We start from the raw sequence: 26545 nt of genomic DNA, 5'->3' as shown, positions 1-26545 counted from the left end.
TGTCCTGGATCCAAACCAGCGTGGTCAGCAGGACAAGGGCAGTGACCCTTCCCCTGTGCTCTGCATTGGGGAGGCCATACCTGCAGTATTGTGTTCAGTTCTGGGTCCCTCAGGTCAGGAAGGAGATTGAAGTGCTGGAGCGGGTCCAGAGAAGAGCAACAAGACTGGGGAAGGGACAAGCCCTATGGGGAGAGGCTGAGGGAGCTGGGCTGGTTTAGTCTGGAGAAGAGGAGGCTTAGAGCTGAGCTCAGCACTCTCTAGAACTACCTGAAGGGCAGTTCTAGCCAGGTGGGGGTTGGGCTCTTCTCCCAGGCATCAGCAATAGGACAAGGGGCCATGGGCTTCAACTCTGCCAGGGGAAATTGAGGCTGGAGATTAGAAAGCAATTCTGTGCAGAGAGAGTGGTCAGGCATTGGAATGGCTGCCCAGGGAGGTGCTGGACTCACCGGCCCTGGAGGTTTTTAAACTGAGACTGGATATGGCACTTAGTGCCATGATCTAGTCAATGGACTGGAGTTGGACCAAGGGTCTCTGAGGTCTTTTCCAACCCAGTCTATTCTATGATCCTGTGATACATCATATAGGAAAGGAAGTTTGGGCAGTTGAGAGTTTTTCATCCCCAGTATTTATATTTGAACAGTTCTAATTTAGTATTAAGAAAACTACTGGGAAATAAACATCATCCTGTTACAAACATGCTAACGTACACAAATTAGATCTTGAGAAAAGATCGTAGTTTCTGAACTATAAAACCCATTAAGTCACAGGGAAAGCACATTATCTGTGATTTAGCATACTTGCGTAGGGATTCCTCACCAAAACCCAATCTTCCCAGATTGCTAAAAAATCATTAACAAGTACAGAAACTCAACAGGAATCTTCACGATAAATGGGACCATCAGGAGTAGCACAAGATGGTACTTCTGACTTGTGCTGTACAGATTTTACTGCCTGATGAATCAAAACTGCTTTTAAAGCACATAGCTATTTCCCCATAGCGAAGAATAAAAAAGGTAAAAATAACAGTATATGGCATCAAGTTCAATCCAAAAGTGACCGGTGGTGTCATCTGTATTTCAGGAGACATGACACAAAGACTTAACAGACAACTCGTGGCTCTCTCTCCTGCATGACCACACTTGTAACTAGTGAATGCACATCGATGAGTTATAGATAACATAAGCACAATGAAAAACATCACAAAACTATATAAAAGCATTAACTAGTGAGAACCAAGTTGAAAAAGATTTCACACATGCTACTGTCAAGACCCTGACAGGATAATTCAAGTAAAATTAGGAAATGGGATTTAAGAAGTGAGAGCAACAACAGGTGGAGAACAGAGTCCAAGGTGGGCAAGACATATACAACATATGTTATAAAATAAAGCCATTTCCCAGCCACAAGCCTGAATTAAACCAGACTCGGGAAGCTGCAGGATACTTACCCATGGCAAGTGTCACAGAACTCGCTGCTGTCCTAATGATTTTGGAAGAAAACACTGGCCATTCTTACCTCGCAGCTCATCAGAATAAGCAGCAGTTAACTCACTTCACCCAGACAATTTCAGCAGCAAGAGGTGGCTTTTGGATCTTTCCCTCTCCTACCCCCATGTTCAAAAACTCACGGGAAATCTTCCTTTGCTACTTCTCTGCTATGATTGCAACTCTCACCTTTTCCTCCCGTCATAAACAAGATTTTTCTGAACACATGCATAAGTTTGTCGATACATTTTGCAACTACACCGAGTATGGCACAGCATCCTGAAGAGCTACGTGACAAACACTACATTCCCCACTATAAATAATAAGCTGTGCCAGTTTGCATCACAGCTCAAACAGGACGATAAACTCAAACTTTCTGCAGAGCTCCTGGTGTTTAAATATGTACTACCAGTGTCTTGGATATTACAAAGAGAGTTAAGATGCCACGTTTCAAACAATTAAATCGCACTGTTAGCAGGTGTTTCCGAATCCTCATTTAAGCCCAGTCCATTCTATTCCTTTCTCCGCTACCTTTTGGTAACCAAACCCAACAAGTGGCAGAGAGTTACTTTTACATACACACTTGCAAATCCAGCAGCTGGATAGGACACAGATTTAACAGCAGAGTACTAAAATACTGAGAGAAATTGCCACTTTTTTTCTGATAAAGAATCAGGCATTGAATAGTTCTATCATTAAAAAAGTAAACACAACAGAAAAGCAGGACATTTTATCTTGCCTTAACATTTCACAACGACTGGCTCTGGACTGTCACTTCACGTGGCAAAACCCAAAAGAGCTGCAACTCAATAGTGCCCAGACCCACTTATAAATGACAGCAGCAACAGTTAATCTCACATGAGCCCCACAAAATTAAAGAAGACTCGGAGAGCTGCTTCACCAAGCTTCTGTGCTCCCTCACATCATCCTCAGCTTAAGCTCACAAACAGATTCAGTCTTTCTGATTGTTTCTGAAAACTGTACTGCACTGCTTTTTAAAGACTACTCATACAAGAGCTCTTCACATTATTTATGTCTTTAATGGATGCTTGATATATTCATGAAGGCAAGCATTTAAAAACAAGAAACCTTGATTTCAGCGCACAGATTATTAAGTACCTACGTTTCTGTTGACAGAAGTGGGAAGCTACCAACTAGCCTGTTTCTGAAAATAATGCCACTACTTTATCACTCATTCTTGGCTTCCCAGTCTCACTTTTAATACCTAGTGGTTGCAATAAATCGTGCTCTCCTATCTGGCACAGAGGTACTCTGAAAGGTTTGCCAACCCACAGAATAGTGTTCTTCAATAACTGGCTTCAAACAGATACAGAAAAAGCAATAGGGGCTTCTATCCTTTTCACGTGCCCCCGCCGTAACAGTTGCCTTCAGGAAGAGCAGCTAAAATGCAGCAGGGATCTATTTGTACCATAATATTAATGATTTCAGACAGGATTGTCTTCCATTTAGGTATCTGTTACAGCTCGGTGCCTGCAAAGAGAGATGGGGAGCATTACCAGCCTCTCCCAGCACCACGCTACAGTCTGAGCTCTAATATGACAAAGAATGATAAGAAGTGCAGAAAAGGTTCCATTAGTTACTGGTTTACAATTACGAAGGCATCCTTTCCTCAACACATGGTTTAAATAACTCATTCCCAGCTCCAGCTATTAACTATTTTCTTTCCTCCTACCTCCTCAGTGTCTCTCATGGCAATTCTCAGGCACATTAAATGTCTGGCAACACTACACAGCTCTTCCGACCAGAGCATTCACTTCACTCATTAGAAAACAATTCTGTTCAGGTGAAGCAGGCTACGTCTCACTCAAGTTCTGCTGAACTGCTTATGTAGTATTTACAATAGAAGAAACAGATAAATCATCAAAATGAGCAAGGTGACAGGATTTCTAAATTTAAACACTTAAGAGCAAACAAACCACGCACCTCTCCACATACAGTACTAAGGCCGCTCAGCAAATTTGTGCTTTATAGATAGCCTCTATATTACCAATTTTGAAACCTTCCATTCCTAGAATTTGCCTGTATTTGACTGCTGTTCAGAACTATTTCAGTTTCTGTATATGCTGTACATCCCGCCATATCTATCGTTGCTTGCCCAGGCTGCCCCTTGCTCCCTCCTCTGCTCCTGCAAATTACAGACCATACAAATCAGGCCTGTCCCTCACCCTGGGAGCTGCCAGCAAGCTGCAAACTTTGCTCCTGTTTGGGTCTGTACACAAACTCTGTTCCCTCTACAGGGCTTAAGCCTTCGAGTTAGACAAATTATTACAACCCACGGGTTTATAGTGTTTTATCAACAAGCTTAAATACGATAAAAGGGAACCAAAAGCACCTTACCATTATTGTTCCTCCTGTCTGGGTTCGTAGAGGTCTCAAAACTTTTCTCTGAACAACGAAATTGGGAAGAAAGGCGACCGGTGGGATTTCTGTGATCGTAGCCACAACAAAGGACCACTACAAGGGGGATAAAAGTTGCAGTTAATGAAGTCTATCTTAAGGATGACATTTAGATCTCGTATCGGTTGCTATTTACTGAAGAGGAGCTCACAGGTCCTTCGCAAGGTTTTTAATGTTTTTAGGTGGAGGTGACAGCAACTATCCTTATCAGTAACCTCCAAATAGGTTCATCCTGAAGTTGTTAACTAGGAGAATCATCACTTTCCATCACTGTCACGAGGGTTTTCAGATTTTAGTATCAAATGGTAGCAAAGCAGCTATTTTTCAGCAAGTTAGTATTTCAGAATATCTAATATCCCTGGGACTGGGAGGAAGAATTGTAAAATGTCCTTCAGCAGTATTAATAGCAACTTGATATATTGTTGAAACCTAAAATATCTTTCCCTGTGTTGAGTTAAAAGGATATACCAAGGAGAAAGGAAAAACAACTCAAACAAGAAGTTCAAATACTTAAGTGAACACACAGTGGAAATTTTCAGCATGGAGAACTGATTAAAATATATTTAGCATATTGAACACTTCTGGAAAATGTTTCAAGGAAACATTCTGTTCAAAAGTCATATCAACAAGAATATGATTTGAAGGTTAGAACACAAAATATTTGCAATATGTAAATGCTTTTTTTTGCAAACATATAGATCACTTCAAAGAACTTCTACTAACATGGCTGCCAGTGATAACACTCCTAAATATATTTCAAAGCATGAGTCACAAGCAATAATTTACCTCTTCATCCAGTATGGAAACATTCTGGTACTGAGAATTGCGGGTTTGACACCCTGTACAAAGATTGTGAACAGATCCCATTCTCTCCAACATCAGGAAATCTGAGCAGACTTAGTAAATCTACTGCCTGACCACTGTCCACTCCGTTCACACACGACGGGACGTACAAGCGGTCAATGGGAACCACAGACAAGCACACCCCGACTTCAGGGTCCTCCGATATTCAGCAAAGACTTCAGCTTCCCAGTTCCCAGTGCTGGGAACCCGGAGCACCGCGGGGTGGGATGCAGGGGCAGCATCACTCACTGCTCTTCAGTACTAAATACAGTTTGCCAACACCTCCTTTTAAGCTCTCACAACTTCTATATTTCTAAGACGATATTCTATTGCCATACTGTCAGCTCTCCACCATCAACAAAGCGCTTTAATTATCTTGTAACACAGTCGCTTTTCCTTGATTAAGCCCAAACTCTATAACATACACATTTAATGGGAATGTTCTTGCAAGGACTTCACTTACAAAATATTATCACTACTAAATTGAGTTCCTTAACTATAAAAACTTCTCAGTAAGGTTAAATGACTTGATAAATATTTCAAATTATTAGTATTCAAGGACTCAAAGTTACATTGAAAAACCTATATTAGGAAGATAAAGCTGAAGCAGTTGTTTTTATGTCGATACATCCTCAATTAATGCATTACTGATCAAAACCAACCTCCAATGTCCCGCCTTTTATGTTATGCATTCATTGCATTCCAGCATTTTAAAACAACCAACAACACATCAAATTAAAAAATAAAGTAAATTTTGTTCTTTAATATCTAAATTTAAACTGTGTTTAAATCTCATTGATAAGTGCCTGTAGCCAGTCCCATCTTGAAGGGAAAATTCATGGACTTACAAATCAAACATCAAACAACTAAAATGATTTATAATTAGAAACTTGCCTGGGACAAAGCTCTTCAGGTCCACCTTCAGTAGATAAAGAAATTCTGTTCTTAGCTTGAATTAACATAGATAAAATCATAAAGTACTGCAAGAAGCTTGCAATTTTCACAAAAGTTTCTAGGTCAAGAAACAAACACACTATTATGATCAGGAATAAGATATTGCACTGGTGGAAACTGGTGATAACCAAATGACACACCCCAGAAAACCAACCAGCCAAAAAATCATCTTGGTGCATCAGTCTCCTAACCAGTAAGTTGGAAATATTAAAGAAAGGACAAGACTGTAAACCAAATGCCACCTGATCCTTTCCTCTGAGAGGCCTAACAGTTGTTGTAGCTGCAAAGAACACCCTATAGCATCCGTGCAGGGGTGGAGATACTGAAACCTGTCACGCCTTGTTCCCTGAGCCCAAGTCTTCTTGTTCAGTGCTCTTTCCAAGTATATTCAATTATCATCACCTTTAAAATAACATATTTTTTACATTCCTACACATCTTTACCTGACACATCAACAATTAAGTGAAAATTTACGTGAAGAGGATCAAATTTATGTATCTGCTCTCATGACCTTTTAAATGAACATTCTACAGCAAAATCCACTCAGTTTTTCACCGATGAAGTCTGCAAAAGCTGAGCAAGTAAAAGCAAAATGCAGAGACAAGGGGTGAAAGCACAAGAACTGCATGAACTGAGGAACAAGACGGGGAATCTTAAGCACCTCTGTAGGTGCCCATCTCATCCAACCCAAACCACAGGTTTCCAGCTGTGTGTGCGACCACAGGTGACTCGGCAGCTGGAAACCCGTGCTTTGGGTTCGGATGAAACGGGCACCTACAGAAGTTCACGGACGCACAAGCATTATCCTCACATTTGCATTTCAGCATTCGCTCACGTGTTATCACAGAACCTCTCACAGATACAAATGGTTCAATGAAAGGCTCCAGGTCTGGCAGTCGCTTTAACCGCAGTGCCTGTCTCCTTCCAAAATTTCGGAATGCTGCTATGCAGGAAGCTCATTATTTTATGTAACACCAGAAAAAGGCAGTAAGTGGAAAAGTACTGCAAACAAATGATCCAAAGTCCAGTCACTACCTTAGAGACCTAAATTCTTCAAAGAAATATCTGAGGTGGAATCACCTCAATTCAAAAGGTCGAATTTTGTTTTAAGGACTAAAGCAGGGAAACAGAGACTGTTCCTTCCAACGCAGAACAGATTTCCACATCTCTTTTTGCACATACCATTTTGTTTCTCTTCAGTCAACCCCCAGCCATGTTCTTCAGCTGCTGCTATGACACCGACCACCGCCTCTTCTTACCACTCTATGGAATTTCCTACCAAGTCCAGGCCCAAATTTTAAATGAAGAATACTCAAGCGATCCACCATTCTGAGAGACTCAGGCACTCCCAGAAACACAAGCACCTCTGCAGTCTCCAGAGCTGATCTGGCATAAAACAATGTATTGGTAGACCTGTATTTGTCTGGATTTACAAAAAAAAAAAAATAGCACAGCAAACCTTGGATAAGGCCATACAGAGGATACCCAGGGCCTTACATGTAGCCATGTTATCTTTGATTTGCAACTAAGCACTTTTCCCTGCTTGGCAGGAATTTGCTGGCATAACCAATACAACATCTTCCAGTTTCTATGACTGCCACAAACATTCTCTCAAGAAAAGGGGAATGATGACCGGGTAGTGAGGTGACTGCAAACTGGCTGAAGGGAGAAGCCAGAGAGTTGTGGTCAATGGGGCAGAGTCCAGTTGAGGCCTGTATCCAGTGCAGTGCCTCAGGGGGCAGTGCTGGGGCCGGTGTTATTCAATATATTCATCAATGATTTGGATGAGGGAATAGAGTGACTGTCAGCAAGTTTGCTGATGACACCAAGCTGGGAGGAGTGGCTGACACTGGAAGCTGTGCTGCCATCAGAGACCTGGACAGGCGGAGAGCTGGGCAGGGAAAAATTTAATGAAATAGAACAAGGGCAACTGTAGAGTCTTGAATCTGGGCAGGAACAACCCCAGGTTCCAGTGTAAGTTGGGGAATGACCTATTAGAGAGGAGCGTAGGGGAAAGGGACCTGGGGGTCCTGAGGACAGCAGGGTGACCATGAGCCAGCACTGGGCCCTTGTGGCCAGGAAGCCAATGGTACCTGGGGTGGGTTCGAAGGGGGTGGTCAGTAGGTCAGAGAGGTTCTCCTGCCCCTCTGCTCTGCCCTGGGGAGACCACACCTGGAATATTGTGTCCAGTTGTGGCCCCTCAGTTCCAGCAGGACAGGGAACTGCTGGAGAGAGTCCAGCGCAGCCACCAAGATGCTGCAGGGAGTGGAGCATCTCCCGTGTGAGGAAAGGCTGAGGGAGCTGGGGCTCTGGAGCTGGACAAGAGGAGACTGAGGGGGGACTCATTCCTGGGGATCAATATGGAAAGGGGGAGTGTCAGAAGGATGGAGCCAGGCTCTTCTTGGTGACAACCAATGACAGGACAAGGGGCAATGGGTGCAAACTGGAACACAAGAGGTTCCACTTAAAGATGAGACGAAACTTGTTCCTGGTGAGGGTGGCAGAGCCTGGCCCAGGCTGCCCAGGGAGGTTGTGGAGTCTCCTTCTGTGCAGACATTCCAACCCGCCTGGACACCTTCCTGTGTAACCTCATCTGGGTGTTCCTGCTCCGTGGGGGGATTGCACTGGATGAGCTTTCCAGGTCCCTTCCCATCCCTGACATTCTGGGATTCTGTGAGAGATACACAGTTAATCACATCTGAATGCACAGGACAGGACCGGTTTTGAACACCCAGACACAAGTTATACAGACAATTCCCCGTGAAGTCATCCTGTAGATACTAAAAATATTATTATGGTAGAGCAAACTGAGCTATGCAAATCACACCCTGCTGCAAAGAAGTGATTCAGCAAGAAGAAGTGGGTGGTTCTATGGAATTGAAAGCTCACTATCAAGAATAGCTGCAAGAAGATCAAATCTAATGATGTATAAAATTGCATGTAACTTTATAGCACAGAACGAAGAAGTGTAGGAGAACTTGGAAAAGCAGCAAGAGAGAAGGTTCACGCAAATAACAGATCCCTTACACAGAAAAGTAAAACATTCCAGAAATAGCAACACAAGGACTCTTGCACTGTGGAAGGGCAAAGATGACTCAAAATAACTTCTTTTGAATTATGAAATGGAAGATTATTTCTCATGCAAATCCCTTCTCTGCCCTCCAAGTGAAGAGGTGCAAAATCAAAGCAATGTCACCTGTGCTCATAAAGCAATCCTTGCATTAAAAAGCATCCAATAAAGTACTCCATTTTGGTGCTCCCCAATGTATTTTCAATTTGAGAACCATATTTTACTAGAGTAAATCAAACTTACCCTTTTGAAGATTCCTTATGTTCATTTAACTTTGCTAAAATATTTCAGGTCACTTATATAAAGCGGCAGACCCTCTTTCCACTCCAACCCCTCTACAGTGTGAACTCCCTACTATTTCTGTGTTTTTCTTTCAGTATTCTCAATGACAACATTGAATTAAAAATGTATCATCCTACAACCTGTAAAAGTTGATTCTATAACAAATCTAGTAGGATATCTGTTGCCCTTGACACTAATTCTAGACACTTTGCTTGAAAAACACATTAATAAGTACAGCACCTTCAATTTATTAAGGTAGCGCCTTGTGTGAACAACCAAGAGATCTTCATCAGTAGCTTCCCGTGCCTGCACAATCAAGTCATCTGCAATTAGTTTTTCTTCTGAAACAGGAGAAAAATAAGAATTGGCATTGTATTCCATCGCTTAACTTTCCATATTCCCCCCACCAAAGCAGCTACTTGGACCTTAATATAATAACTTCATCTGTAAACCACTGAAAGAACTTCTGTTTACTCAGTGCTTGCAAATTTTCCGAATACATACCTTCTGTACACATAAGCTATTAAGGTAGTGTGTATATCATAAATATTGTTTACAGAAAGTTGTGTAATCATGGTACCTTCTTGTTTAAACTGAAAGAAAAGACGGGTAGTGATGGAGGATGGACAGACACAAAACAATCCTTACAGTCTAGGGCTTGATATACTGAGGAAGCCTCTGTGCTCATACCATCACATATTCACCACTCTTTAACATGCTTTAAGAAATTCCACATTTGCTACTGGTATTTAATTCCTTAAATCAGGGGAGAGCAACAAAAAAATTTTAAACAAAATAACTGCTTTGATGCTCATGGAACTGAATGGTAACACTTGATTAGGATATTTGTCACACCCCACCTCGATTTAATTTCAAGAAATACCAGTGACCAGCTACTAAATCTTCCCCTTAGAAACCAAAAGATAGTTTATTTAAAAACCTACTCTTTTAAAAACAAGTTACAAAATATCACTCCAAGGTTTCAGAAAGTGATCAAAGACAATATGTTTGAATGCAAATCTGGATATATCTGGATATATTTGCCAAGAACTTCAAGTTAGGATCAACTAAAAAAGCCGAGCAGTGCAAATAAACAACACTGCTTTGCATATGATCACTATAAACAACAAATATAAGGCACTGAGCTGATCTTCCCAGATAAATTTTGCTATTTAACTGCTGCACAGCTGCAGTCTTCTAAGACAGTTACCTTTTCTTCAATATATACTTGGAGGTGGAAGAAAACAACTCACAAATGTGAGATATTTCGTTCTGAAGTGTTATACAAGAACAGCACCTGCAACAACATTTGTCTTGGCAAGCTTGTGCTTCTCCTGACTGAGGCCCGAGGAACGTTTCATTCATTTGTGTGTCGGACAGAAAGCCAAGCTGCTAACAGTGTCAGCTGGAAGAGGAGGAAGGTAAGTGCAGGATTTTCAGTGGTGATATTCTAGAAGATGACAGGGAGCAGTGGAGATCAGCTGCTGCCAGGAGTGGCTACAGAGACAGAGAACACCAGGAGTACCCGCGGGTATCCCATGGCTTCTTTCTGCTTTGCAAAGCAAGGAGAGTTGAAGTGACTGGAAAAACTAATTTTCTGTGAAAGACTGAGAGTAAAGAGTGGACACTTGACAGAGAAAAAAAAAAAACTAGAGGAAAAGACTTTACATGAAGAAGGAGGAGAAAGGCAAAGGTTTTGATTAATTAAGAAAAAAGTCATGAGATCTAGGGCAATTATTTAAGGGAAGAGCCAAAACTCAATTACTAGAAGGGGAGTTTAAACCTGGTTAAATGAATACAAGGCAGCCTAAAGTCGGAAGGCCAACACTTAACTGCAAAAGATCATCAGCTGAAGGAATCATTAGGAGCATATAAGCGCAAGAGGCCTGGCCCTTGGACAACCTTTGTCTCGGCAAGAGCAGAAGTTTAAAAAAACCACACAAACACCTTAAAACTTTAGAGAGAGAGATACCAAGATTTTACAGGCCCTGATGCTAACCTTGGTTCTTACATTCATATTTCCTTAATGTACTTCTGCCTGTACCTTCCACTTTATTTAAAGAGCAATAATGAGCACCATAGCAAAAAGTTCCACCTGTCACCAGAGGCATCTCTCACAGCTCTTCCCAAACACTATCATAATAACATCATGAAGTTGATAAAGAATGGATTTATAGAAGCTGCGCTGATCTTTCAGCCTGAAAAGTGCCTTTTGCCAGCAGGCTGCCTGCAGCTGCAGTAGAGTAACTAAGCTACACACCACAGCAAGGCGATCATTAACACCTGTAGTTACCAAAGCCACAAGGAATGTGCCAGTTCTCCTTACACCAGATGTAGCAATGGAAGCACAAAGCTCAGGAAGCCAAACACAGCACTCCCAAACCGTAATTCAGGTCTTGCAAGCTAAACCGTCTGCAAGCTTGCTAACACTGGAAGGATTTTCCATTCACCGCTACAAAACTGAAGCCTGGGTTCTGTTTTAGATTCAAGCTCGGCCTTCAAAAGAAGCAACTGGAACCACAACCAGCAGCTATCCTCAAGAGGAAACTGGAAGGAAATATTGTTCTCGTACACTAATCTAGAACTGAAAGTGTTGGAATCCTCAAAAATCCGTTGAGTACCAAAACACAGCACAAGGCTCCAGTATTCTGCACCCGACTTGAGCCATGCTGGACATCAAAATCCTGGTGGAAACAGGGGTGGAAACAGTTCGCAAATACCCAACAGGAATGTTTCCTAGAAAGGCCAAGCAAGGAAATTCTGCTCACTTCAAGCTTCCATTCAAATTGCGAAGACAAGAAATACTTAAGATGGTTTAAGACACTGCTATGCTCATGCTTCTCCTCACTCCCTTTTACTCATAGTTTTGGGCCACACTGAAATGAGTCAAACTAGTTACTCTAACTAGTATTATTCACACCTCCAGGCAGAGCAAACCATTTAATGAGCTTGAAATTTCAATCGTATTTCCTGAGTTTCACTCTGCACAGACACCACAACTGAGCCGAGACCAAAACTGTGGGTGTATTTAGCGGAGCGGGCTAGAATATACATTTTCAAAAGGACTGTGAAACAAACCTTTGTATTAAAAAGCTCTAGTGTAGGATGTTTGCTCTAACACTGCAATTTCATCTTTTAAATATTTCACAGGCAAGATGTTCAACAATGTGTTATACACAGCATCCAACTCACCTCAGAAATCCTACAGTCATCTGAACTTGCTAAGATTTAAATCTGCAAATATATAAAAATACTGAAGTACTCCAAATATGATTAAAGAGTGTCGCTTACATCTACACAGTGAGCAATGAAGATGTACAGTCACTATTATATTTGCAATTGTTAATATGAGTCTACACTAACTACATCACTTCCATTAGCTTTAGTGCAAATGTTGGTTTAAGAGGTACCTTCTGTTGTTTTACCTTTCAAGAAATTGATTACTTTTCCCCATTTCCCTGCATCGAATGGATGCAGTTTCTCAAGTCCCACGAATGTGATGTTGTAGTCTGGAGAATATACGATAGGCCAGCATGCTGCCGGGGGGTCCTCGTACAGCGCGGTTCTGTGAGGCCTTCAAAGGCAAAAAACAAACTCGTCACCATTTTTAGCAGCCATTTACGAAGTTGAATGCTTTTATTAAAATCTCAAATTATAAATTAGAGTCCATATTAAAACCAAGTTTACACTATGGTTCCTGATAACGCAGTTTCCCGTGGTTACTGAAGGAAAACTTGGCTGTTTAACTGCTCTTCAGCAGTAGGGTCAGGGAGAGCAACACCTCTGACTTCCCATCAGTACAGTCAAACTCCTGCACAAACCAGTAATTGGGAAAAAAACCTGAAGAATGTATATGAATTATGCACACAAAGTTCACTGCAGACATTAATGAACGGAAACATTTACTTCTCTTCCCTTTCCAAGCTTGTCAAGCAGCACCTCTACCTTAGAAGGTGCACCTGGTTTTACAGACAGCATAACCTTCAACAAACACGTTAGAGGACTCACAGTTCAAAGTCTGTACTAAAACACAATTGAAAAAAACAAAGCACACTGTCCCTACACACAATGCTTCTAACACAACGGTGGAAGGATGTCTAGGATCCCTTCCCAGGCGCAACAGATTAATTCGTGACCAGCTCAGCAAAAGCAGAGAGGCTTGGGTTTGTGTCTGTGCAGCATTACAACCACAGGACATAGCCCAGCTTGAGATCTCACACCTGTGACCCCTAACCAACACTTTCCTTTACCCCCCTTCCAAATTCTTGGATTCTGCAACCCCAAGTCACGCTGGGACCTCTCCTGCTCCCCGAAATTCAGCTGAACTTTGCAAAGGGCTTTTTGCAACTTACTGCGCAGGACAGAACGGCCCACTGTCAGGTGAATACCGAAACAGAAAACCCCTTATTTCCAACCTAAATATGATCAAAAATACCCTTTCGAAATCCAGTTGAAACAAAACAAAAAAGCAAACAGGCAGACAATGGATGTTTTTCAGCAGAGCCTGCGCCCCCCGCAGGGACAGCGCCCGGGCTCCCCCCGCGACAACAGGCGGCCCCTGTCACACGGGCCGCGCTGCTCTCCCGCCGCAGGGCCTGGCACCGCGGGGCGGCAGGGGGGACTCCCGCGGCCTCCCCGTGCGCTCCCGCCCCGCTCACCGCGGACACCTCACACCGGGGACGGCCCGGACCCCGGCGCCCGAAACCTCCCACCTGCCAGGGCTGGCGCCGAGCGGGCGAAGCGGCGCTGCCGCAGCCCCAGGCCGCCCCCCGGGCGCACCTTGCGGGCAGGGGCGGTCCCGGAGCCGGGGCGGCCTCCGCCCGCCGGCCCTCCCGCCGCCTCAGGCCCCCCCCGTGGGTACTCACATCCCCCCGCCGCCCGCGGGAGCGGGCCAGGCCGCGCACGGACCGCGGCGCCCCCGGGACGGCACCCGCAGCCCCGCCCGCCGCGGGCGGAGACACCGAGGAGCGGGCGGGGCCGGGAGCGCCGGGGCGGGGCTGCCCGGCCCCACTCGGGCCTGGCCCGGGGCAGGGGAGGCCGGCGGCGCGGGGCCGCTGTCACCCGCGGGCGGCCCGGGCAGAGCTGTCGCCGCTCTGGGACAGTGTGACGTGATGTGACGTGCGGGATCCGCGGGGGACAGGAGTGTGGGGAAGCAAAGACGTGAGGAAGCAAGATGCGTGGTTGCGCCACCTGGATGATAAGGAAGATCAATACTAACATGACCGTCTGGACGGTCAAATAAATAGCATCACAGAATCCCAGTCAGGGACTGGAAGGGCCCTGGAAAGCTCATCCAGGTCAATCCCCCCATGGAGCAGGAACACCCAGATGAGGTTACACAGGAAGGTGTCCAGGCGGGTTGGAATGTCTGCACAGAAGGAGACTCCACAACCCCCTGGGCAGCCTGGGCCAGGCTCTGCCACCCTCACCCCCAACAAGTTTATAGTAGAAGTTATAGTACTAACATAATTGGATCATAGCAAAATATAAAGAGCCTTGGCCAGATTGTGCTGAAGTACGTTTCTCATAATTGAATGATAGCTCAGACCCGTGAGAATGGTATCACGGCTGGATGACAGCCCCCAAGTGCATGGTGCATGGGAATGTAGCGGAAGATTTGGCGGGGAGGTTGGTTAAATGTAAACACGCTCAAGTGACATGTAGCTGTCTGTAGAAAAAGCACACGCATCACACTGATTGTTTTACTGACCTTGTGTGCTTGATGAGTAGAACCTCTGTGTTGGATAACACAGGCCTGTGAGAAACTCCAGGCACCTTATCACTATGGCTGAGATTCCTGCTTTGTTGTGAGAAAGAGCGGGAGGCTGCACCTGCCTGAAGCCGTGAAACACAGGCGAGCTCAGCAGGCCCGGTGATCTTAACAGGGCTGAACTGACCAGCAGCTGTGTCCCCGCTGGTGTCACCTCTGCCTGGGAGCTCAGGTGCCACTTTGGAGATCCCCCAGTAGAGACATAACTAAAATACAACTTGCTCTTTGCAATGCATTCATGGCCCCTGGCTCTTCTTGCGTATGTGTATACACATGGGATGTGTGAATGTCCTTGGGCCTGGTCTGTGAATGAGTGGGAACGTAACTGAAACAAACATAACATGAGTGTGGTGTGTTTTTAATAACGATTATTGGAAAAACATCTTGTCTAACATCTTATTCCAGGCCTGTGTCTGTAAATCCTATAAATTGTCAATGGCTAATAAAGAGGGCCTCAGCCCAGCCCAGCTCTCTGCTGTGCCCGGCTCTGCTCTCGCTGCTAACGAGATCTCTGCGTGTGTGTGCATCTTTGCGCCCTGGTGTGCGTCGTTCTCATCGCCGCACAGGAGGGGCCGGGGGCGGCTGCAGAGCCGGTTGGTAACGGAGCCGGGTCATGGGTGGGCCCGCAGGGTGCTGTTAAAACATCCAACCCCCACTGTGTGTCGGACGCGATTTTCTATCAAGGGCCTCGAAGCGATTGCACACAAACAGTATGTTTGGATAGGAAAATATGATTCTCATTATAAAATAAAATTAATGAGATACCACTAGGTGAAAAGACATGGCAGGTGAGCAGCAGAATGAGGCAAACACAGGAGAAATAGTGATGTCATGTAACTGAGCAGCAGAACTCTCACGGCTTTTGTCAGGCTGAGGTTCAGCCCAGGAACATCATCCCTAATGTCAGACACACAAGAAAAATAAGCTAGTTTCAATCAAAAGGCAAGTTCTAAGTGTACTTTACTAATTCTGCTTGAATATATATAAAAAAAACGTTTCTTATGCAGCTGTAAAGCTAAATCGATAATACCATCATTAAAAATGGTCCCTCAATAGCAGTGGTATCTATCAAACCAAGGATAAACTTCCTTGTGAGGAATAATGTCTGTTTATGAGAGTTCCAGATAAATGTCTTTCCTCTTAAAATATGCTGGCTTTGGCTTGGCATTCAGTTTTGATGGATGCCTGGACTTTACCTTGGTATTTATTTAGCAGCAGGAGACACTTATCCCAAGAAAACATTCTATCCATTTGACATTATCTTTTAATTAACATTTCTTATTCTTCTGGCCCTTTGTGCACTTTCCTCAGTGTTAGTTCAGCATATCTGCTTTTTATTCCTTCTTCCTGACTGCTTAATGCTTGGTGCTTAATTAGCGACTGTTTGGTTAACTAGATACAAATATAACATGTTGTTACTTCATTTTCATTTCAGTTAGCTTTAAACTTATATTAAAAATAAACCTGCAGCATAGTTTGCATATTTGTTGTAAATTGGTTTTCGTATGCACTTTCCCGTTAGTCATTCCCATCTAAACTATGACCCACACTTCTCCAAATGGGAAGTTTCCTTATTCACTATTTTGTTCCGCCCAGACCCCAAAAACACCTTTTCAGCGTGAGCAGCAGCGACGGGTTCTCTTGGAGGCACCCGATAACCACTGCACGTGGTCAGACCGAGGCCCAAGCACTCTTGCTGGGATACGATTCTTTTTCTCTCCAGCAGAATAACAAATACGATCAAGGCACGTACCTGTTTCAGTGAGTTCTAATCGTCTCTTTGCAGATTTGAAAAGCAGGGCAACAAGCATGAGTCAGCAGCAAATATGGGGAGATGACCTGAGTCTCTTAGGATAAAAGCACACATAACAAGCAGAAATTAGTTACAGACCATGCAGAACCCAGTCTTCTCCACACTTCTGGGAATCCTTCAAAATTAGGCCCCAAATACACCATACAAGTGAGAAAACAGATGAATTACAGCCCAGCTTGTGCAGTACTGACATCGTTTGTCAAGCGATAGCTCTGTTTTCCCAAGACAAAGGAAATGTTTTCTCCTTATACCACTTTGCTTCTGTTGAGACAAAGTGCAACTTGAATGGTTTTGACAACGTTATGGATAACACCAGGTCCTGTGGGAAGGGAGTTCATTAATTGCTGCACACTTGAAAGCACAGGCATGTTGTTGTTATCATAAATAACCAGCAGCCTATTAGCTCTCAAGGTCTGGCCTGTTTAACGTGCTCTTCGTCATCCAGGAGATCATTTGTCTCGTGTTGAAAATCACCAAAAGCACATCTGGGAGGACAGGCTGCCTCCCAAGGAGAGAGTTTGCTCCAGTTCGACATTGGTTCTGATAACAGCCCTGTCCTTCGGGGAGCTCTAGTTCAGGCTGTGTGACTGGTCTCTTTAAAATTCGGGATCCACTTGTGCAGATCCATTTGACAATGGGTCCCTGAGTCTGAATTGCTGGCAAAACCAATTCTTAGCAAGCAGAAAAACAAGGCTGACTGATGTCCCATGTGAAAGAGATGGGCTGGTCCGGCCTGCCCGTCATTGTGCCAGTTTATTAAATCTGTTCAAGTAATTTGTTGCACTGTTCATTCTCTAGGGGAATGAGGGAATTTGGCAAAAGCCCTTCACCAGCATCTCAACCTCCCATAGAACAGAAGATGACTCCTTAGTTCTGATGTGCCCTGATGGCAAAATTACTTAAACAGGATTAATGGTGAAACATGATCAGGGTTTTCCCATGTCAAGAAACAGTGAAGTTAGAGACAAAAGTCAGCAGCAGCAGTTCATGATACTATAAACACTGGGACTATGGATCCAGTCATCCATAATCTATATCAATGATGGAAGCTTTGGGTCACCTGCCTCACTGTATGATGACAAATGAAGGGCTGATGCCACTTACGGTATTATTTTAACCTCCTAGAAATTTACCAGTTCCTGCCTGGGGCTGGAATGATGCGAGAGTTGGAATAATCCCAGAAGGTCTGGTCAGGCCGGGCACGAGCAGCTGTTCTCCTCCTCCTCCTCCTCTTCCTCCATGCCGAGGCAGCTGAGCTACCACCAAAGTCTCACTAAGCTCTTGTCACCACAGCCTGTCCTCTATCGAGAAAAAAGCTCTGTGCAAATTGGCTCGGTTTGTTTCACTTGTGAGGTGCAAAATATCCTTCCTGAAAGGGCAAGACACACTCAGGACTGAAATAAGAGCCACGTCACAAATAATTTCCCTTCAAACTACCTTGACTTGGAGGTTTTGAAACATATAACATGAAGAAATGTGCTACAGATAAAATCAGGGGTGAAACGCTGTTAAAGGGATATAGAAAAGGGATTTTTTAATTTATATTGGGACTGACTTTTCCTGTAAAAATGTTTAATGGTAACTCATTACATGAACTTCTACAGAAATTTTAATTAGTGGTTTTCAATCAGAAAACAATACTTTGAGAGCCTGTGCTGCTTTAATCTCTTTGATCCTGAGGGCTTTGATCTGCCCTGTGGTGACATGACTGAGATCAGGCTTTTACTCTCGTGGTGTGTAGAAAATGTGAAATTATCGATTCCCGTGCTCCAGCAGAGCAGGAAAAGGTCTGTGCTTTTTAGAGCTCAGAAACTGGTACAGTTTTCTTCCCTTGCTGTTGCTCCGAGCAGCTGGAAATGCAAGGCCTGAATATTCCTAAGGAAATCATTATTCTCCTCACAGTCTGATCTTCACTCTTATTAACCCAAGTCCTTCTCCCTCCCTGACTTACATCTCACTGAATTCCTCAGTTTTTAAAACAATAGAGCTTGATACCACTAACGGCTGCTTTGTGCTTTCAGTGTCATGTGATTTTCAGAACGAGACATGTAGGCTATTGCAACAGAATTCAGATTATACAGATCCCAGCGAGGGTTTCTCTAAACCAGACTTTAAATGGCCTTTTCAAACTCACTAGAGGGACTCAGCTTAATGCCTTGTGCCAATGACCAGGGAAGGAAGCCACAAGACTTCATTTACTCTCAAACACTGCAAATATCTGCAAGTTAATGGCAAAATGGAGAAGACGGTGTAGGGTACAAAGAGGTGTTTTCTGAAGCAAGAAGAGTTTTCAAAGAAGTGATTAATTTTGCAGGTCCATCCAGAGGTGCTTCTTAACCAGGTAAACACGAGCACAGGAGAGACACACAATTAATTAATAACACACTCTCTAATACCTCAGATTTGTGCTCCAGTTGATTTGTAGCCATTCCCCCAAAGCATATTTATGTATGGTATAGAATTTTGTAAATTCATTGCAAATTACAGAGACAACCTGAAGTCTAGTACTTTGTTACCTCTCAAAATAAACAGGGGTGTATATAACACATACAGTTTTCATAATATTCAGTCCTAAGAACAACCAGATTCACAAAAAACTGTTTTCATCTAATAATTGGCATGTTCAGCTGAGCATGTTTAGTTGACATTTGCTCTGTTCTGATTTTTAAGTGCTTTGATAATAAAACTGATAGTCTGCTTATAATACTCAAGAATGCAGCGAAGTCAATCACAAATATCTTCCTGTGTTTTCCAGGGACATTCAACAGAAATACATTCAGACCACAGGTACTCAGTATACTACCAGGAAAAGATGAAATCCCAGATTTCAGGACATCTTTTTGTTTCTGATGGCCTGAGGCACCTTTCCCATTAACAAGGTAACAATTGCTACAGTTTTCAATGGAACAATTGTGACAATTTCCTAGTAATTAGGCTTGGTACTTAATCAAATTAGAGGTGGGAAAGGAAATGCAGTTTTACAGAATATGTCTAAAGAGAGAAGTAAAAAGGGGGATTCCCACTGGGATAAAGGCTAGGAAGGAACTAAAATGTCCAGTCCAACAGCCCCATGAGAAAAGATTCATCAGAATCATTGATGTGTCCCTTACACAGGACACATCTCTTGGCATGGCAGCGTTCATTAGAAAAAGGGCCGTACAATAAGGAAGGACATTCAAGCTTATGCTGCGAAACACACACGTGAAAGTTCAAGTTCCCTTGGAAGAATCTTCTCTAAAAAGGTAAGTTAATATAGAAATCTGGTTTAAATATAGAGGACAATTATCTTTAACTATTCCTTTGTTCCAGGTTAAAGCCAAGCACATAAAGCATCACCAGGAGCGTGTGTTTTCTGCTACCAGCAGAAAATCAGCATTTGCAACAACTGGGAACACTTTGGTGTCCCAAGAGAAGTCAGGGGCTCATTGAAAAAAAAATTGCCATGACACAAAACATACTTGAAATATTTCCAAATCCATTCTTCCTTTTCAATATTTTCATATTCGTGTGCTAGCTTTAGATTCATAAATTGCAACAACAATGCCACAAGGGATCTCCTGAAGGAATTTCAATATCAATATTCACCTGAGCACAGCCAAGAAAAGCAAAGGAACCACAACAGTGTGAGCCGTGACTAAACATCCTGGCTTTAGTCCAGGCTCTGTGGGTTTGATAAGCTCAGAGCTATTCAGAAAAGCTCCTTCAGAGTCAAAGGCCTTCAGCTGAAATTTCGCAGCGGCACCATGAGATGTTTACACGTTTAGACAGGGACGTCTTGTGGTAACTACATTGGACATTTTATTTGTCCTCAGATATCATGGCACAAGTGAGAGGTGAATTATCAGTAACTGGCACTCAGACAATACTGGGCATCATGAATTAATAGCGCTGTTTTGCATCGCTTGTTTTAGCACACAGGCAGCCTGTACCAGCCAGCTCCTTCTGTCTGGCATCACCAAACAGATGTTTCAGCTGCTGAATGACGATGATGTAACCATCGCAACAACACAGATACGGCAAAATGTAGTTGAATAAGGTCACAGCAGCTTCTGAGATAAGCGCCCCGCACCACTGCATTCAGCCAAACTGGTTATTGAAGGAAGGAACTAAACCAGTACACGAAACACTAAAAACAAAACAAAAAGTGGCGTACATATATGTGTTTATTTTTAAACGGTGAAGAACCCTCCTTCAAGTCATGATGATCGAATTCCCCGCAGAACTTCCCTGTGGTATTTTTAAATCAATATTTCAGTCATTTTTGAAAAACTGATTTAATTACTACTGATGCAGAAATGCATATACTACCCACAAAAATTAGAGGGATTCTGCAACAGTGCTTGCTTTGCTTTGTACCCAGAAAACTCTTAAGGAAGGCAGAAATCTATGAAGTGAAGATAAACCTCATCAAGAAGAAAATAAAGTGCCAAAGGAGAGCCTGTGTTGGCTCTGTGCAGCTACAGCACGACTCTGGGGTTTGTCTCATTGGGACCTGTATTACCACATCACACTCCCACATCTGGGATGCGATCCATGTTTATTTGCTGTAAAACAATGTAACATTTCTTAGTTGTATTGCAATAAAAACTCCCACTGGTAAAGAATCACAGAATCACAGAATGTCAGGGGTTGGAAGGGCCCTGGAAAGCTCATCCAGTGCAATCCCCCCATGGAGCAGGAACACCCAGATGAGGTTACACAGGAAGGTGTCCAGGCGGGTTGGAATGTCTGCACAGAAGGAGACTCCACAACCCCCTGGGCAGCCTGGGCCAGGCTCTGCCACCCTCACCAGGAACAAGTTTCTTCTCAGATTTAAGTGGAACCTCCTGTGTTCCAGTTTGGACCCGTTGCCCCTTGTCCTGTCACTGGTTGTCACCAGAAGAGCCTGGCTCCATCCTCCTGACACTCCCCCTTTCCATCTTGATCCCCAGGAATGAGTCCCCCCTCAGTGTCCTCTTGTCCAGCTCCAGAGCCCCAGCTCCCTCAGCCTTTCCTCACACGGGAGATGCTCCACTCCCTTCAGCATCTTGGTGGCTGCGCTGGACTCTCTCCAGCAGTTCCCTGTCCTGCTGGAACTGAGGGGCCACAACTGGACACAATATTCCAGGTGTGGTCTCCCCAGGGCAGAGCAGAGGGGCAGGAGAACCTCTCTGACCTACTGACCACCCCCTTCTAACCCACCCCAGGTACCACTGGCCTTCCTGGCCACAAGGGCCCAGTGCTGGCTCATGCTCACCCTGCTGTCCACCAGAACCATAAGAGATATCTACATAGACATATGCATATATAAGAAGATAGGATAAGTAACATGGGAACAAAGATAGTGCACCCTGATGCAATCTCAGTGTAAGAAATTCTTGTTTTTTAGAAAGTATCAGAGCCAGGGATCCTTCATAATGTCCACACAGAGAGGGAGAATTTCAGAAGATGACCTCTTGTGTTTTCCCCACCATCTTCCATCTGAATGACACAATCAGAGCAAAACAAAACCATGGTTTTCAACTATCTCAGCAAAACTCTTCTTAATGTGGAAGGAGCAGCTCATTTCTTATTTTTCTTCCACAGGAAGTTATTTGGACAAAGACATGCTGATCGCACCATATGATAATAATAAACCCCCTTCATTTCGAAGAGGAATAAGCTGCTCATCAGCTGAGGTATGTCAATGACCAGTAATTAGCACCCTTCTCATTAAGCTACTGTGATTACATCAATTCTTGTATTAGTGCTGCATTAATTGCAGCTTATATCATCCTGATTCGGGGTGTGTGCTGATTTAAAGCAGCAGGAGGGGGTGGAAACTTTTCTGATTTCTCTCAGTGCCAGAAAAGCTGGGAAAAAATCACCCAAACAACAGGTAAGGTGATTCATCTCCCTGCTGCGTGTCACAGGCTTATTTCTGCCAGCTCAGCCCTTCTCTCTAATCAGTGACACTTGGGAGAGCATTTGCTGCTCACTCACATTTAACTCTTAATTGATTATGAAATACAAGATTAACTTCAAGGTAAATTCTGCCAGGCCAGCCTGGTCTTTTCTAGTGCCTCAGTTAAAAATATTTGTGTTTGTTTAATCCATGTGTCTTTGGGTTATATTGGCTACTATGACAGAGACAAAATCTCCTATTCGGGACTTTGCACAGCCCCCGGGAATTTGCAACTTTGCATGTATGCCAAAAACTGTTATGGCTGAGTAAGGTGAACCAAAGCAATGAAATTTATTGGTACTGGGTTTTACCCATTGAGAGTGGTATTAACCTTGCCTGTGAAACCGAGTTCTTACTAATTAGGGCCGGAGCTTGTCACAGATGCTCACTAATATTGTCATGGTTAGAGGGTGCCTGACACTGGAATTACAGAATCATTTATACGTAAAATTAACAAAACTAAAATCTAAACATTTCAGTGTCAGAAATCCTTGAGTATGGCCCTAAACTAGGCTGTTTTGAATGCGTAGTTACTTGTGAATTGTGCATCTGCGCTCAGCTGTCCACTGGTGTATTTAGTATTATTAATGCTACTACTCCTATAATTATGACTAATAAAACTCTTTTGGCTCGCAAAAATGTCATGATCTGTTTACTAGTGGTGGCTCTTGGATGGGTGGATGCGACAGAAAAGGAAATAAATTATTCTCCTCTAGAGCATGGTTTGAATCATGTGCAGTAGATAAAGCTTCAGGGCGCACACTTGAATAATGAGGAAAAAACAAAAGAGCTCAGTGCCATCCTTCCTGTGCCCTTGAGCAGAGCAGGGGATCTGCTGAATGGCCAGATACCAGACTCTTTGAAGAAGTAATTAAAGATTACACAACCTGACGTGTGGACAAAAAGAGGTACACTATGTTTGATCAAGTAATGCTACTCTGGTATTACCTAACGTTTCAGTGTGGTTGTTTTGGGAGTTTTTTAAAATGTAATTTTTAGCATATTTTTATCTGACCTTGCTGTATGTTTTGTAACAGCCTGTCTTCTTGCAAGCTATTACTGGGTTATTTGAATGTTTGCATGATTAAACAAGGAAAAGAAAACAAAACTAAATGGTGAATGGGTTACCCTCCTTATAAAATACAATATTCCCCTCTCTGCAGTGCAAAACTAACCCAAATTGAAAGCCACTGTCCATAGAAGCCCAGCTGGACAGCTGCAGGATGTTTGATTCATTTAAACTGTCACAATGACTAAACCTTGGGGGAGGCACCTTCTTTGTGCTTCCAAGGGTGTTGAAGCTGAAGGCCAGGGGTGTGGGATCAGTCATAAGCCAATACTGAGCTATATGGCGATTCTTCTGATTCTATTAATGTGTTTCACAGAACTTATTGCAGACCTCTTACTTGGGAAAAGTAAGAAAAACTGTTGGTCCACTGTTACTAAAAATGAACAAAAATGTTTAAATTGCATGAAAACTTGTTGACAAACACCATTCTGTGTTTTCAGTTCTGGGTTACCACCACAACTAAAGGACTGTTTGGCAATTCCGTTGGGGAACGGGTTTAAAATTGCACTTTCACACTGGAGCAGAGTTAATCTATCGAAAATATCAAGTCTTGTAGGATTACTGTTGTTTCTAGTGTAACTAACTTTGGCTCTCAGCTCAGCACGTGTAATGCTAATGAACTTGTATGGCTCTTTGTCTCCCACAATTAATATGCTTGTTATGCACAGAACTGATCTGAGGTAGTGAGAACTTACTCAAAAGGAACCAAAACCAGTAAGAAAAGCAAATGGGGAAAAAAAGGAGAATACAAATGTGCCTCCTGGATCTCAAGAGGAAACATTCATCAAGAACATAAAAAATGGTGTAATCAAGATGCCAGCTAGTTAGGAGAAATAAAGAAGATTGATGTTGGTGTCCTCAGGGTGATCATAAAGCCAGAGGAGTAGAGTGATACCAGCTTGTAGAGAGATCTTCTCCTGATAAATGGAGAGAACACCACCAGCTGGCACTGAGCTTGGTGATGAAAAGCAAAGGGAGGCAAACGATCTCCACAGAGTCCTGCACAACCCAGCAGGTGTTACAACAATGGCCTTCCAGCCTCTTGCATCAGAAACCAACCAGAACTGGAGGTGGATTTAGGAACGATTAGCGACACAGCCCTCTCCTGCCATATCTCCTGGGAGATGGAATGACCCTAGCTTATTGGAAAGTTTAAAGTAAAACTGGAACTAAGACTTTCCACCATATTGTGGGTCTTTTCTATGCTATTTTTTCGTATTACAACACCTTATTTAGACTGCAAGTGCTGCTGGGCATTGAGAAGAGCTTTAAATTGTGCTGGGTGCTCTCTTTCCCTGAGCAGTTAGTAGTAAGTTACAACGGGGCCAGGCATACAAGCAGCTCTGATTTTTCATTCTAACGTGTTCTACCCTGCATTTGTCAACGTCTGAATTTCATCAACCATCAGACTGCCAATTTGTCTAGTCCAGTTTCCCTGAAGTTCATCACAACCTTCTTTTACCAAGACTTGCATTAAATAATTTTGTCATCTGCAAATCCTGCTGACCTCATTTTTCTTTGTTCTAGCCCTCATTTCTGCCTTTCTGGAAAATTAATGGGTGTATTAAATACTAACTACAGTACAGATCCTTGAGACATACTAATATTAACCTCCTACTGAATTGAAAACTGACAGCCTAATGAATTAAATGCACTACATAAGAACAGCAGTGGTGACAGCGAAAATCAGGATTGCTTGTGATTTATCCCTAATCTGGAGAGGAAATAAAAACAAAGCCAAAAACCAACCACCAAAAACTCTGTGAATACAAGCACCTGCAATTTCCACTGACTTTTCTGGGACTTGTGGAAAAAACAGGTTACTTAAGGGAAAACCAAAGCCAATTTAAAAGAGAGGAACTATCAGCTCTGTACACCTGTTCCACTTGCTGCTTACGGAATCATTGAGCTATCAAGCAGTACTTCAAGAATTTTTTCCCCTATGCAATTGTTAAAATTGCCCTGGCCAGAATATCCTTGGGATGTCAAAACTTGTTTAGGTATTTGATCCAGAGAGGACAAGGTAGAGAATTCATAGCTAATAGAAGCCTAAAGTAAAAGATGAAGCAAATTAACAAAACTGATGGCTACTATAGCTGTAGACATGTTGGCAGGACGTGCTTCCTTGTCAAAGTCATTTAGTTTTTTTCTAGATATCAGAAAATTTCCCACATTTCTCTAACACTTGGCTACAGTATCTGTAGCGGACATTTCTGTAAGCAAAAAATGTATTCAGAAGAAACATCACCAAGCCACACAAAAAAATGGCTGTTTCTTAGTGTTCTCTTACTGTTATAAAAACTGATGTATTAAAAAACTTAGATGTTGTATAAACACCAGCAGAAGATCTAGAGCTATTTTTTAAACTATTATATTTCAGCATATTAAAAAGTGTGTAATTTACACAGCAGCTTTAAAATACTCTAATTGGTGTCTTCCAAGTACGAATCCTCTTGTTTGAACTTCGTACTAGAGAAGAGCTGGAAGAATAATACAGAAAATACTAATGAATATTCATGTGTTTTGAAATAAACCTCTTTCATTCATGAACATTTTGAGAGAACAAAATGTATACAGGTGTAATAATGCATTTGAATTATCAGCATTTTAATAACCTGTGTTACTGAGCTAATAGGCCTTTTCCTAGGAAGCCATAAAGGTCTTTGGGAAATGTGCTTTTTCTTACGAAAGCTTTCAATGTAAGTTCTAATCAAAGCAGACTCCTTTCCTTAGGTTAGATTTTACTAAACACCTGAAGGCAGATACAGATTCCTAATGTGTGATGCTGAGAAAATTCTGCTAAAGTTTAACAAAAAATGGGAGCATTCTGTCCTTTAAGTTCCATTGGATGCTACCTGCATCATTAGGTACCCACTCACATTTAGTCACCTGGATCGCCAACTTCAGAAACTAAGACTA

General features: G+C 42.9%; 1 protein-coding gene across 3 annotated transcripts in view; it reads right to left on the bottom strand.

Annotated features, from left to right (window-relative positions):
- The window catches only part of HDAC11 (histone deacetylase 11), a 50810-nt gene that overhangs the window by 16028 nt on the left and 8237 nt on the right, over nt 1–26545 (bottom strand). For 2 of the 3 annotated variants that reach the window (XM_082059897.1, XM_082059898.1), the window contains exons 1-4: nt 13917–14031; nt 12477–12625; nt 9292–9392; nt 3843–3959 (exon numbers count right to left, since the gene is read on the bottom strand). In XM_082059897.1, the coding sequence (XP_081916023.1) occupies nt 3843–3959; nt 9292–9392; nt 12477–12625; nt 13917–13918 (369 nt within the window). In that variant the 5' untranslated portion in view covers nt 13919–14031. Of the gene's footprint in view, nt 1–3842; nt 3960–9291; nt 9393–12476; nt 12626–13916; nt 14032–26545 lie in introns of those variants that run through there. The other variant, XM_082059899.1, reaches the window with a different exon arrangement.

This window comes from Streptopelia decaocto, assembly GCF_964273445.1.
Source record: "Streptopelia decaocto genome assembly, chromosome: 8".
NCBI lineage: Eukaryota > Metazoa > Chordata > Aves > Columbiformes > Columbidae > Streptopelia > Streptopelia decaocto.
Note: the sequence above shows the minus strand (reverse complement) of the source record. Positions and strands in the feature narration are given on the sequence as shown.